Source organism: Anser cygnoides, chromosome 9, assembly GCF_040182565.1.
Source record: "Anser cygnoides isolate HZ-2024a breed goose chromosome 9, Taihu_goose_T2T_genome, whole genome shotgun sequence".
Taxonomy (NCBI): Eukaryota; Metazoa; Chordata; class Aves; order Anseriformes; family Anatidae; genus Anser; species Anser cygnoides.
Genome location: NC_089881.1, coordinates 3017382 through 3030790, shown reverse-complemented (window position 1 = coordinate 3030790; position 13409 = coordinate 3017382). Strand labels below are relative to the sequence as shown.

The 13409-nt window shown below is 40.1% G+C and overlaps 1 protein-coding gene across 7 annotated transcripts in view; it reads right to left on the bottom strand.

Moving 5' to 3' along the window:
* Positions 1-13409, bottom strand: part of TRIP12 (thyroid hormone receptor interactor 12) — a 74963-nt gene that overhangs the window by 45962 nt on the left and 15592 nt on the right. For all 7 annotated transcript variants that reach the window (XM_067002183.1, XM_067002185.1, XM_067002184.1 and 4 more), the window contains exon 2: positions 3719-3865. In XM_067002183.1, the coding sequence (XP_066858284.1) occupies positions 3719-3816 (98 nt within the window). In that variant the 5' untranslated portion in view covers positions 3817-3865. The remainder of the gene's footprint in view (positions 1-3718; positions 3866-13409) is intronic.

The following is a 13409-nucleotide window of genomic DNA, read 5'->3' as shown; positions in this document are numbered from 1 at the left end:
TTTAATTCACAGGCAGACACTCAGTTCAGCATAACACTTAGACAAGTTGACAAGTGACCTACCATCCAGCTCACAGGATTTGTAGAAACAGTCCTGTGGAAACCACCAGCCCTTAGCTTTCTTTAGCAAAAACATAATACAGATCTCACTGGAACCCCTCCTCAAAAAGTTACTCTGTGCATACTAAAAAAGATACCTTCTGAAGTTAATAACCAGTGTTTCACCTAATTCTTGTTCCTCAGTAGCTGAAAACAAAGCACTCAATGCTTCCAAATATGAAATCTACAAAACTAAGAACATTCAGTTCTATCAAAAGTGGGATACAAAGGTATTTGTACACATGAAATAGGCTGTGTAAGCCAAAAAAAATGAAAAAAGCCTCCCTCCTCAGGCAACTCAAGCCTCATGCAAGATGTTAGTTCTTAACATATTAAGAAGACTGGTCCAAGACCAGATCCCACTCAGAACAGAGTCAATGTAATTGACAAAAAGATTCTTCTGCCTTTAGTATTTGAAAATGGTTAGACTAAAACGTATTCCAATGTCATCTACGCAACTTACAACTCTTGCTTCTCATTTAGTCTCTAATCCCAAGCACACAAGAATATTTAATATATTCCAAAAACCTAGTTTGCAACAATATTACACTTTCACTACAACTGTCTGTACATCACTCGTGTCAAATTAAAATCCTACTTCAGAATTGCTTTTCTTAAAGATCTCAGAAAAGTTGACAACATGCAGTCTAAAAAAGAAGCACCATTGTCACTTCATGCCACTGGAAAAAAAAACAGTATTTTGCAATACTTGTACACAGGACCACTTTCATCACTCTGCACCAATACACTGAAGCATTGCTTGTAACCGAAAGAAACAGTCATCCACAGTACTTTCAGAAAAGATCTTACGTGCTTTGCAACAACACTTCCAAATAGCTGCTGTTTAAAATAAATGCTAGTGGCTCAGAAGCAGTCTGTGGCCTCACTGGGGTTTTAAGCCACAAGGATGCAGTTCTTCAACACACATAGGACAACGTAGTTACAGAATTAAGAAAGCAACAGTAAGTACCTCCCCCAACCCTTCCACTCCCCACAAGAAAGAGCACTTTTATTAATGGATCTGCTTTCCACTCCTCTTCATTTTCCCTCTGCAAAGGAAAACTATCACTCCTGCTTCCTTACAAACCTGAGAGAGTCCACGTTCAATGCAAAGTGCTAGAAGGAAGAGTTCAGACAGAAGTTCCTGTTGTACAATTAGGGGGGTTCCACCCTAAAAGTAATTTTAAATTACGAGGATACCATTAAGTACTTTTGAAGCTGAAAGTACTGTATCATCCACAACAGCAGGGCATTCAAAGCACAGTTATTTCAACATCACTACCAAAAAAAGGAAGAAACACATTAGTCTAACTTCACTGAGGCATGTTTGGTTATGTGCATACATAGAAGGGAAAGGGGGGGGCAGTTCACCTGTTTATACATCTGTTTTCACAAACATATACTTTTGTTGTTTGGTTTTTTTTTTTTTTTTTAAAAAAGGCACATCACAGACACTAAGCTTACTGCCAATTGGTGCTGCAACAATCTTTCCACACAGCCTATGAACTTAGCAACACTATTTGTTTAAAAAAAAACAAACCAAAATCAAACACTCAAATATCAGATCAAGTTATCAAGCTGGATGAATAATCACTAGTAAAACAACAGGAGAAAACACATCACAGGCTTTCCCCATTCAGAAGTGTTATTGGGGTGACACTAATAGAGTCCAGTCTAAAACAAAACGGGATCGCACTGTTGCTTCCAGGTTAAGGTAAATCTGCCAATACTATGTATCAAAGGAGGAAGATTCCACATTTATTTTTACACATTAGACCAGACGGGAGTTCACAATTTCCAAAGTCTTTATGTAAGTGAAGAGTAGCTGCTCATCAGGTAAAAATCAATAAAGTTCTAGCAAGAAACCTTTAAGATATACAAGAATCAGAGATACGCATTAGCATTTCAGCTTGGAAGGGCTATCTTTCTGACCTCCTTCACAACAGACTTCACTTGAGGAACCTTACTGAGGAGAACATACAAAAGACAATAGGAGACTGAATTCATTATAATGTTTATGTTAGCAAGTATGCTTTGTCCAGGCCTTTATGTGCTTTGCTAACCAAAAATGCTCGTAAATAGCTGCAACGGTAGCAGAGGTCCCATTCTAAAGAACCCACGTTTTCAAAATCGTGCTAAAAAGAAGTGAGCAGGTTTGAAAGCTTCCATCAATTTCAAATAAACAAAGGCCTTTAGTTCTGATAAACCTCTTACTTACAGAATTTTGACTGACATGGACTTGGTAAGAGATGGAAAAGGTTCAGTCATTTAAGACAAGTTGCAATACATGAAAATACAGGATTTTCATTGTAAGAGAGTAGTGTTACCCCTAAAACTCTTCAGATTATCTGCTTCATTGTAGAGCTTCTCCTGATATTCTGTAGCAGAATGTCAGGAAGAAGGAGAAAAAGAGTTGGTAGGGCAGTATCCATCTTAACATTTAGATGTAGAGATAACACAATATGCAGAACAGAATGAAGGGTTCACCATGCCTCAGTAAAGGAAGGAGAACTCTCCAGAAACAGTGCTGGTCTGCAAAATAATCAGCTACATCAAGCAACAGCTTTATCCTCCCCATGCTATAAAAGCACTGGGCAGAAGCCTTGTGTTTACCGTTCATTTTTCCATTTATGCAATGTCTAGAAAAAGTAAAACCCAATTCTGTGGATCAAATTACTTCCCACAAGGTTCCTTAAAAGAACAGTTAGCATCCTTCACCCATCAAGCAGTGACCTTGTTTTCAGTTAGACCGTATGCCAGTAAGAAATATTATGAAGGTTTTGAATTCTATTACAGAAAAAAAGCGGTGCAAGAACTTCTTAGCTGGTACCACTTAGTGCAACATTTTAATAATACTCTTATACCACAGAACCCAAGACCAAAATACATGTATTCAAACAACTGCACCAGTAATAGCTCTGAGGAAATGCAATGAAATGCATTGACAGATGTTGCCTACCATGGTACTGTAAAATTAGTGTAATGAAGAAAGGTTAACAAAATTAAAGACAGACATATCCTTACATGCTTCACTCAGATAAAGACTCTTACTTCCTTAGTTGACATAATAATTACACAGGAAAGTTTCAAGGATCCAGTTCTACATTACAGATGCAGCCACTTACAAAACATACTACCCAGTCCACTTGCTCACGAGTATGAATACAGTAATACATGACAAGCTCTTCATTCTTGAATTATTCAAAACCTGCACAGAAGTAACATGCAATGCAAGACAGAGATGGCAGTTACTTAATATTTTCTAAGAGCAACACAGATTTTCCCAGATTGCACAGACCAGTGAGTCTCCTTGCCCTCTGGAGACTCTTGTTAAAAGACAAGGAAAAGGTGGAAGGAATTTGTTACTACTTGTGATTTTGCAATATCGCGTAGTTATGCTTCTTCCATACAGATCTACTACTGCTATTCTAGCTGCATTACGATGAGTTACCCCATGTTTTCAGGCCATGCAACAACATTACAGATAGCATTTGAGGGGAAAAGAAGTTTTTACTCAAATTTCAGTGCTTGAATTTCAGGGTGAGAAAACTTCATTCTTTAATTAAAGTCAATTTAACTTTGCCTTTATACATAAAAAAACACAGAAGCAACAATCATACCTTCCTCCTACTGCGTCGTCTTGTGGCTGGGCCCCAGCAGTGTTCCTCTGTGAACGTCGCAGTGACCCCCCTGGATTGTTATTAGGCCGGTTGGACATTGGCACCTCTCTCCTGAAGGGACATACCCTTTCTAGACACTATCATTCACTGAAAGACAAGAGAGAGAGACTCATTAAGACATGTAGCATGAAGACTCACAGCCATGCCTCAAAGGAAGCAAGTGTAAAATGCTATAGTTTAAGCAAAAGCTTAAGACAAAAAAAGACTATGAATTTTAAGTTTAGTTAAAAACACACAGGGTGAGATATAAATACTCTTCAGAAGAATCTTACGTAGAACAACCAGTTTCTAGTGCATCTGTAACAGAAGACAGTCTACCAAAAAAAAGCAATAACTTATTTTATAGTTATTTTATTTAAGGAGCCAAGATGAATGCAGTTTAAGAGAACCTGCATTTGTCAACATCGGAAAAACTAACTAGTAAAAATTCAATGCTTGATAGAGAACCAACAGTATTTAAGTATTTTAACTGGTACTGTCATCTCCTGCAATGAGTTTCAAGAATAAGCAGCAGTATCCACAAGATAACAGAAGTAACTTATGCTTTTAAATCTGCTTCTTTCTCTGATCAGATTTACGCAACTCCCATTTGCACAGAAAGATACAGTAATTCAGAAAAAAATCTGACTAGAAACAAGAATTTCTAGTTTGTGAGAGCATAACTAATGGGATAATGTTTAGTTTTATAGGTGAAAGAATTGAACTGCACAGTTGCTTTAAAAATTTAAGTGCCATAAAGCCCAACTAAACTTCAGGAACAAAGATATTTTTAAGATTAACTCTCACTTAAGTTCTCAGTGAAGAGAGGTGACTGGTATCCTGTAAAATCAGTGGTTCTAAACAGAAAGTACAGCAACAGGACCACAACCAGCAAATCCAGTTTCACTGTTTTTAAATTGTGTGGAAACCAGTTAACACAGAATTCCCCACACACATTCACAGGTGAAAAAAGCCACAAGGAAAACAACCCAAGCTTAACAACACAGCCTACACACTGATTTAGTATCTGTTATATCTATAAGCACAATAAGCAAGAAGTCTGACAGGAAAGGTTTAATATACCACTTCAGCTGCAAGTAACTGTTCAGTTTTGAGCCTCTTGCTACAAGAAGACATGGAGGTGCTCGAGAGAGTCCAGAGAAGGGCAACGAAGCTGGTGAGGGGTCTGGAGAACAAGTCTTACGAGGAGCGGCTGAGGGAGCTGGGCTTGTTCAGCCTGGAGAAGAGGAGGCTCAGGGGAGACCTCATCGCTCTCTATAAGTACCTTAAAGGAGGCTGTAAAGAGGTGGGGGTTGGTCTGTTCTCCCACGTGCCTGGTGACAGGACGAGGGGGAATGGGCTAAAGTTGCGCCAGGGGAGGTTTAGGTTGGATGTTAGGAAGTACTTCTTTACTGAAAGGGTTATTAAGCATTGGAATGGGCTGCCCAGGGAGGTGGTTGAGTCGCCATCCCTAGAGGTCTTTAAAAGACATTTAGATGTAGAGCTTAGCGATATGGTTTAGTGGAGGACTTGTTAGTGTTAGGGCAGACGTTGGACTAGATGATCTTGGAGGTCTCTTCCAACCTAGACAATTCTGTGTAACTAAGGCTCAGCTCAAATTCTGGTATCACCAGTAAAATAACTCTGAAGACATCATCACTATAGCCAGATGATTCTTGACTGCCACTTTCTATTCCTCTGGAAGGGCTTATGGAATTGAACAGAAGTGAACAGAAAATAAGAGACCCCTAAGTTACTCCATTTCACTGGAAGCCATAAGAAACCAGGCATATAAATTGGTATTACGCAAACCAGCACCTCACACGCCGCGCACAATGCCCACAGGAACACAGACGCGATCAAGATGCCTGCACAGCACAACAAGTCAGCAATCAGGCTCCCGCTAGCTCAGATGCCGTCTTCTTACACCTGAACAATTTATAGTGGATTGGAAAAGGCCTGCTATAGCTGGAAGTTACGCCAGCTTGCTAGCACAGGCAGGTTAGTCAAGTTGAAGGAAGTCTAAGTGATAGCATTCTCTACAGAGAGCATACGACAGATGCGAGCCCAGTAACTAGCATTACTAGCATTAAACAGGCAAAAAGCCCACTGAGGTTCCAGCACTGCCGAGAGGATCTAGCTGAAGCCAGTCACTGGCATTGTCAAATGCTGTTGTGCATTCTCCTTCATTTCTTTATATTCAAACACAAGTGAAAACATCTGTGTAAACACCAGCAAGGAGGCAAGTTTTATCAAGTCTCTTTCTGAAAGGAGGAAACAGTATCCTCTGCACAGAGGTCAGCTGAGGATTAAGTGAGGTGCTTATGTCAAACTGTCAGTCATATTATAAAATGGTTGCCATAAATCTCATACCACCTACAAGAAGAACGTGCATTTCACAAGGACTCATTGTGCAAGGAGCAATGCTAACTAGAGCTCTACTACCCCAGCCACATGCCTCCCCTGCTAGAGCCAGTGCATAGGCTTCTCCACAAAACACCAGAAGATGCTAAAGTCAGCATCACACCCACAATCCTGGCACCATCTAGAGAAACCTTGATGTAATGGTGGCCTGCCTGCATCAAACAGCCACTTTCAACAATTTGCTTTTAAGAGTTGCACAGCACAAAGCGTTGTTATATCCAAGACATTTTCAGCTGTGTCCAAAAATGAATTGTCAGCTGTCTTTCCCTGCAAGCCATCCATCAAATCAAGATGATGCCCAGGGTCCAACATATATTGAAGTCTCTCGACTTAATGTTTCTTAATGTGTAGTGGTACCACAACTCCCCGTTCGCCTTTCAATATAATGAATATAATGCTGCCTCATGATTTGGCTACAACCTTTGACATCAAAGCATTAACTTAAGTTTCCATGTAAGTATCGACGACACACAGTATCAGGTGCCCAGTTAACCCTGCAGGAAAGAGATCATCTTAGTGAGTCACAACTGACTAGAGCTGCTACAAAAAAAAAAAAAAATCAGGAGAGAGCCTTGAGGTTCCTAAATCTGAACCGTTCTCATTCAAATTTGTTCCTCCAATCCATCTATAAGCTAAGTGCTGGGAGTGAGGCTTATTCCCCCCTCCCCAGCCTTAGATACCTGAACTCGGTTACCTCAAAGGAGATGCACATGCCAGCACATCAGCTGAACTGCAGCCCTGTCACACTTCAAGACATCTCCTTGACTACATTGAGTGCTTACTCCACACACCCACAATAAGATGAAGTTACAACTGTACACCAGACCTTTGTGCTTCAGTTAACAGGCTTTGTCATTTGAAAATGTTAAGTTCAGGTCCCTTGCTCGTATTAAGTTTTCTGTAAACAAGTTATTCTAGTTCATGTTTTACAGCTCTATACTCTTGGCTGTAATGATACCAAAGCACTGGCCTGCAGAAGCTCTCCTCATAAGCAGAGGCGTTTTAGACTAAGGACGAACTCTGAAAAAAATGTATTTCAAATAAATTCACAACATCTAACAGCACTGGCATCAAATTGTTATCTTGCACAATATTCTTGTTTCAGTAAACACTTCCTTATTATGCTTGCCTGTTGTCTTTCTTACTGTAAAGAAAAGTAGAAATCAGTTTCTGCAGACCTAACAAACTTATCACAAGTGTTACAGCTCCAAGCTGTATATGCCAATGTATTACCTGGAGAAAGTCCAAAATGACCAGAAAATACAAAAAACACCTGTCAGCTTGCAGTGGAAGCCTTTATGTTTACCTTCTCACTCCTGAAAGAGATGACAGGAAGTGACCAACACTCTTCCGTAGCTTTCAAGACAGAGGAAAGACAACTATAAAACAGGCCTGCACCAGCTTTTATTTAACACCCAGAAGTACTTGCAGAAAGATGCTGAACTGTGATGTTGGCTATGGAGAGGAAAAGGAGTAAACAAAAGTGCTCCAACAGGCCTCAGGCCTCTAATCACATTAGATGAGAAACTGGTAAAAATCCCCATGAAAAAGAAACTAAGGCTTTTCAAGAGAAGAAGGCTTCCTTAATCTACTTGGATCACCTCCACAACTGGTACTTGAAGTTCTTTGCAAGAGTCTTGGTATGCAACAGCTTTTCAGGCTCCTGTAATCCAGCCTCCTGAGTATTCAGGGCCATGTAGTGCCTCTGCCTGCAGTACCCCATTACAACACCAGTTACCTGCTGGGAGTTGAGCTAAGTGTGTTGGTCAGCATACTCTCTCCCTTCACACCTTGGTCTACAAACAGTGCCTTCTTTAATGCTGCAGCAGCAAGCCAGTTTGTCAAAATTACAAAAGCTCAGCATCCTGAAGCCAGTATTAGGCAAAAGGAGGGAAGAAGGAAGGAAAGGCATGAGGATGTTATGTGCCTTGAAAGTCCAGGACATTTTCTTCCAGCAAGTTGCAATCTTGCCAACCAGAACTAGAGTTTAGTACATTTGTCAGAAAAAGTTAATTATAAGACTTCAGATTCATATGCCCTCGCTTTAGTGTAGTGAATTTACTTGATGAACTGTATCTGTGACAAATCTAGTCATTTAGGGTAAAAGCAACTTTCTAAATATATGCATAACGCATTTAAGAGTTGAGAGCAATTACAACCAAACCAAAGATCTTACTGCATAACATTCAGTAACTACTAATTTGTTTCAGATCTTACTTAATTTTCAACTGATCTCATTGCTGCACCTCATTTTTGCTCACTGCTCACAAGGTTCTCCTTCATCTGCAAACATCCACAACTACTTTCTTGCCTTGCAAGCAAGCACTTGCAAATACTCAATTACTTCTACCACTTCACCAGCTGACTCAAATTTAAGTAGCATTTTTACTCCAGTTAGTTGATTTAAACCAAGTCCTGTGCAGCTGATTTTCATACAGCACTCTTCCTCACTACAGTCTCTGAATTCAGTAGTTCTCAGCTCCACCCAGCTCTTTCCACTGCAGTCCTCACCTCCAAACAAGTGAGCCTTCATGTCAAAGCTCCACACAGGCAGAAGCCCTTATTCTCAGTTTAGTAAGCTCTCATCCGTTCTCGTAGAAAGAGTTCATGGAATGACTGGGTAAAAAACAACATACTAAAGATTTCCTAGACAAATTAGTTTCTGACCACATCTCCCAAATTCTCATCATCTTTCCCTTCTGCCGGATAAGAAGTTTTCTACACAATAACAAGCAAAAGAGATCTTCTCCCATGAGATACAGTAAGGATGCTGGATTTCAACTGCATTGATGCAGAGTCTGTTATTCAGCTGCCTGAAAGCATTGGGCCTGAAGGAATGCCAAGCTTTTCTTACCCCAGCACAGAAGCAAGCAAGCTACCACTTATTTTCTTATCTGTTTTCATGTTTATGTTCTCCCCATGAAAAGCCATAAGCTGTCTACATTATTTAAAGATGCTAGAGCACACTACAGTTTACCTACTGCATTGCATCTAGTGATACAAAATTCACAAGGGGACTTTTATCAGATTAACTGCTTTTAATATAGAAATGATACAAAATTGCACTGAATGACACACAAAGTTGGATTATGTTATTTTTATATTCTCCCCTCACAACGCTAAAACTAGGAAAAAAACCAGCCCAAAACACACACACACACACACCCCAGAGCAAATTCAGGAGGAGGAGAACGTTAACAGCTAAAAACATTATACAGCCTCTCAGTTCTGTAACACTACCTCAATGCAGGGAAGCCAGACAAACGACAAGGAAGTTTGTTCTTAAGAAGAACATTAGGTGCTAATGAAACAGATTTTTATACCTGCTCCAGCACAGAATTTCTACACACTGAGAAGCTGCATGACTTAGTCAGCTCTCTTGGAAGAGATTAATAAAATATTAATGGCAGGCAAGCAGACTTTAACAACATACTAAGGCAAACTCCCATTCAGACCCGACGTCTTTTCGATACAGGGCTCAATAGCAGCCCAAGTGCCACGTTAGAACCCCAGGAAGCCCAGGCTGGAAGTGACTTCTAGAGATGCTCTGGTCCAGTCTCCTGTTGAAAGCAGGACCTAAGTCACTTTAGAGTTCCCTAACTCTGCAGATGAGTAACAGTTTCTGAACCTCAGTGACAAAACAGGGAGGTCTAAGCAAGACCAGAAAGGCAAAAGGTGAATAACAAGTGATCCCCTGAAGGGAGGGGAAAGAAAGAAATCACCGATTAAATACCAAAATACCATGCCAGGTATAAGCTGTTAACTTACACAAACTGTTAGCTACAGACAGATTTTTCCAGATTGCTGACAAAAAATAGCTTCAATACAATACTCTTCCTAGATTCATTTGCAATGGAACAGTTCCTGCTAATTCAGCTGTTCTGTAATCATCCAAGTGGAAGCATTTCTCAAGCACTTCAAAAATACCTCAGTACACTAAGGAATTATGGATACTGCAGAACGCTTCTGAAATACCCGCAGGCCATAAATACACTCAAGATACAGACCCCACAGAAAAATCATAGAAGTATTAAGAGATACTCACTGTTCCACTGGCTTCACAACGCAGACAGCCATCACAAGATGAAGGTAACATTTGATTTTTGCTACATTAGAAAGCTTTTACCTACAGTCTTTCAAGACCTTAGATCTTGCCCACCAATCTAGCTGAGACAGTGGCAGCAGACAAGGCCACGTTCACAGAATCAGCAAGCAAGTTGCTGGGAGCACGAACAGATATAACCAATTTTCATGTACATCATGTTATGTACATGTCTATAATAACCAACAGAGAGATTGGGAAGAAAAAAAGAGCAAAAGAGGAAGAGAGAAAAGCTAAACATATATTCATTTGCAATCTCACAGTTCAGAATTAAGGGGAACTATACTGCTAATTGGCAGTTAGCATATTCAGTACCTCAAACTGAAGACTTACAAACTCCTAGAATAGAAAGGAACACTGAAAGTGCCTCTGAAAAGATGCATAATGCTGCTCACAAGAAGAACGCCAAGGCAGTTAGGTTGGACCATATCATCCAACAGGTTATACATGCCGTGACCCCAAGCCAGCACAGCAGCATCCTTAACTCCTCACTTCTGTTAGGCAAAAGGACTGGAAGATATTGGGCAGAGTACACCAGAGCTTGAGAATATGCAGTCTGAGTAAATCAGAGATCAAGTACTGTTTAAGGCAAACTCTAAATAGACAGTATCAAACTTTCTGGAGTTGAAAAAAACAGTTTTGTAACGGTGCAAAGACATGGTGATTGCAGAAGCTGAACAGTCTCCCCTGCTTCAAGCATATCAGTTGAACTTCACGTCTGAGACCAGAGACTTTTTGCTGGGTCTGGTAGGGAAGAACAATCTGAAAATGCCTTTATGGAATAAGGTTTTAAGTATCCTCCAAGTCACTAAAGATTACTAAGACCTAGCTACAGCCACCAGTTTAGAAAGAAAACAGTGAACTGGTCTATGCTACAATCAGAACCTTTGCTAGTCCTTTTGGGCTGTCGAAAAAAACTAACACACCAAACAGGATGCTATTCTGACCTATAGGAAAGCACTGCTCCTGCTGACAGGTGGCTTCATTACCAGTCAACAGTACCAATGACTGTCTAAAGAGCCTACAGAACAAAGAGAAGCCTATGGGTGGAAGGGACAGCCACAAATAAAGCTAAAAAAATGCACCTGTTGGACAGCAGAATATTCCTATTCAGCTGCAGAGCAAAAAGGAACCTAAACCACTAATCACGTTCCTTTCTCTGTATGCTTATACAGGATACAAAGTTGAGCTCAGGTGTCTCAGGTCTGCTTGTACGGGGCTAGTGTCCCCAGCTTGTGGTACACAGGAACCCATAGTTTTTTCAGTATTGAAATGAAGCTATTTTAGCGCACTGAGAAGTTAAACCAGAACTAAATCCTGACTGAGATGCTTGAGAGCTGTTTAAGAGGCTACCTAATGCTAAGGATGTAAAAGCATTCACGTCCTATAATCTTCTGTATTCTCCTTCTCTTCTGAAAAAGAAGCTGCAGTATGAGGAAGCAAAGTAAAGGAATTACATGGAACAAACAACACTGTTCTGAAGGCATTCCTCTTCAGTTCTATCACCTTATTGCTTTGTTTGTCCTATGTTAGGGGCAGGAAGCATACAAGTTGTTTCACTCTTCATTGGATTGCATTTTGGTTCACAGAAGTATACTGGTGCCATTCAAATCTTAGATCCCTATCCAAAGGAAAAGTTAAGAAAAGTAGCATGTATTTCATTTTATTCTTTCTTTTTGATCGTTTAATGCTCTGCATCTTTCAAAAATAAGAAACTTTTTACTATCAAAATCAACTGTTCCTCTTGTTTCTGAGAGCATCATCAACGAAGTTTATTACAGAAAACAATCTCTCAGAATAGCTATTAACAAGGGGAGAGCACAACCTAATTCAAACTAAAATTCAAATTAAGTTGTTCTCCAAAGAAAGCAAGTTTGTTACCCTTCCATATCATCCTTTTGGCATGTCAAAACTAGTTCAACCCAAGTTTTTCATCAGTGTATTATTCAACGTGAATTCATTAACAAAGAAAAGGAATACTCTCAGCAGCAGGATGCCATGACTCAATACTTTTCATGTTTGCAACACCTGTAGCTTCTGTCTTCAGTGCCTTGATGTCTGTTTTTGTTCTGTTTTTAAAATCAGCTAAAAACTAAGTTCTTCTGCATGCTTCAGCCCATACTGCAGCAGTTAATTTTTTTCTGCTCACCAATATGAAGGCTATGAAAAGCACAGGAACCCAGAAGCCTCTGGATCAATCTGCATTTGACAGAAGACCAGTCTGAACTGGATAGCTGCAAGTCAGCCAGCAACAGTGTCACTTCAAAAGAAGCCTGGAGATTTTTAAGCCACCTCAATATGAAAGATTTGTTATAACACAGGGAGAATCAGCACATGGGTACTTCAAAACTCAGCACAGAGAATGTTAACTGCAGAATACTGAACCAGTTTGTTTCTTGGTTGAGAAATCATTTCCCTTCCTTAAGGTAGCAATGGAAAAGAAGGGAAGAGTGAAGAACCTGTGCCTTCAGTGTTTCTTCTGTATACTTGGGTCAGAGCAACATTTCTCCAACAAAGCAGATCCTATAGCAAGAGCTTGACCCCACCCCTACAGGAGCCTTTAAATTACTGCTACTTACCGACAAGCTGCTGAACTGCGAAGCTTACCCTGTGAGAGTCTCAGTGTGCAATTCTGCTACCTGGCGCTCATACATGCGTGCTTTCAACTTGTTAGCAACAATGGAAGTAATACTAACTTTAATTAAAAATTAAAACAGAAGCAGCTGCAATCTCAAGGAAGAAAATAACATTTTCCAACAACCAACTTCTGCCCAAAACTCTATTTGTGTACACACAGGTTAGAAAGGTTCCACAGAGGAAACCAAGATTAGACATCTAAGTAAAGGCATTACGTAGATCTACCTTTAAAAAAGGTAAATAGGGAAGAGACTGAGTCTTCATTTCAATGGCGTTCAGCTTCAGCTGGAGGTTAGTTTACATACAGAAATGCCTAAAGTTGAGAAGCCTGCTCACTCTTACCAGCAGGTCTTAAGACAGTTGAAAGCCAGAAAAGCTCTGTTTTCAACGGAAAGGGGCAGGGAACGTACTCACCTGTTACCTGCAAAACTAAAGTGGATCTCAGGTTTTGGCATCATCCACACATCATTTGGAAAAGTCTTCGACAGA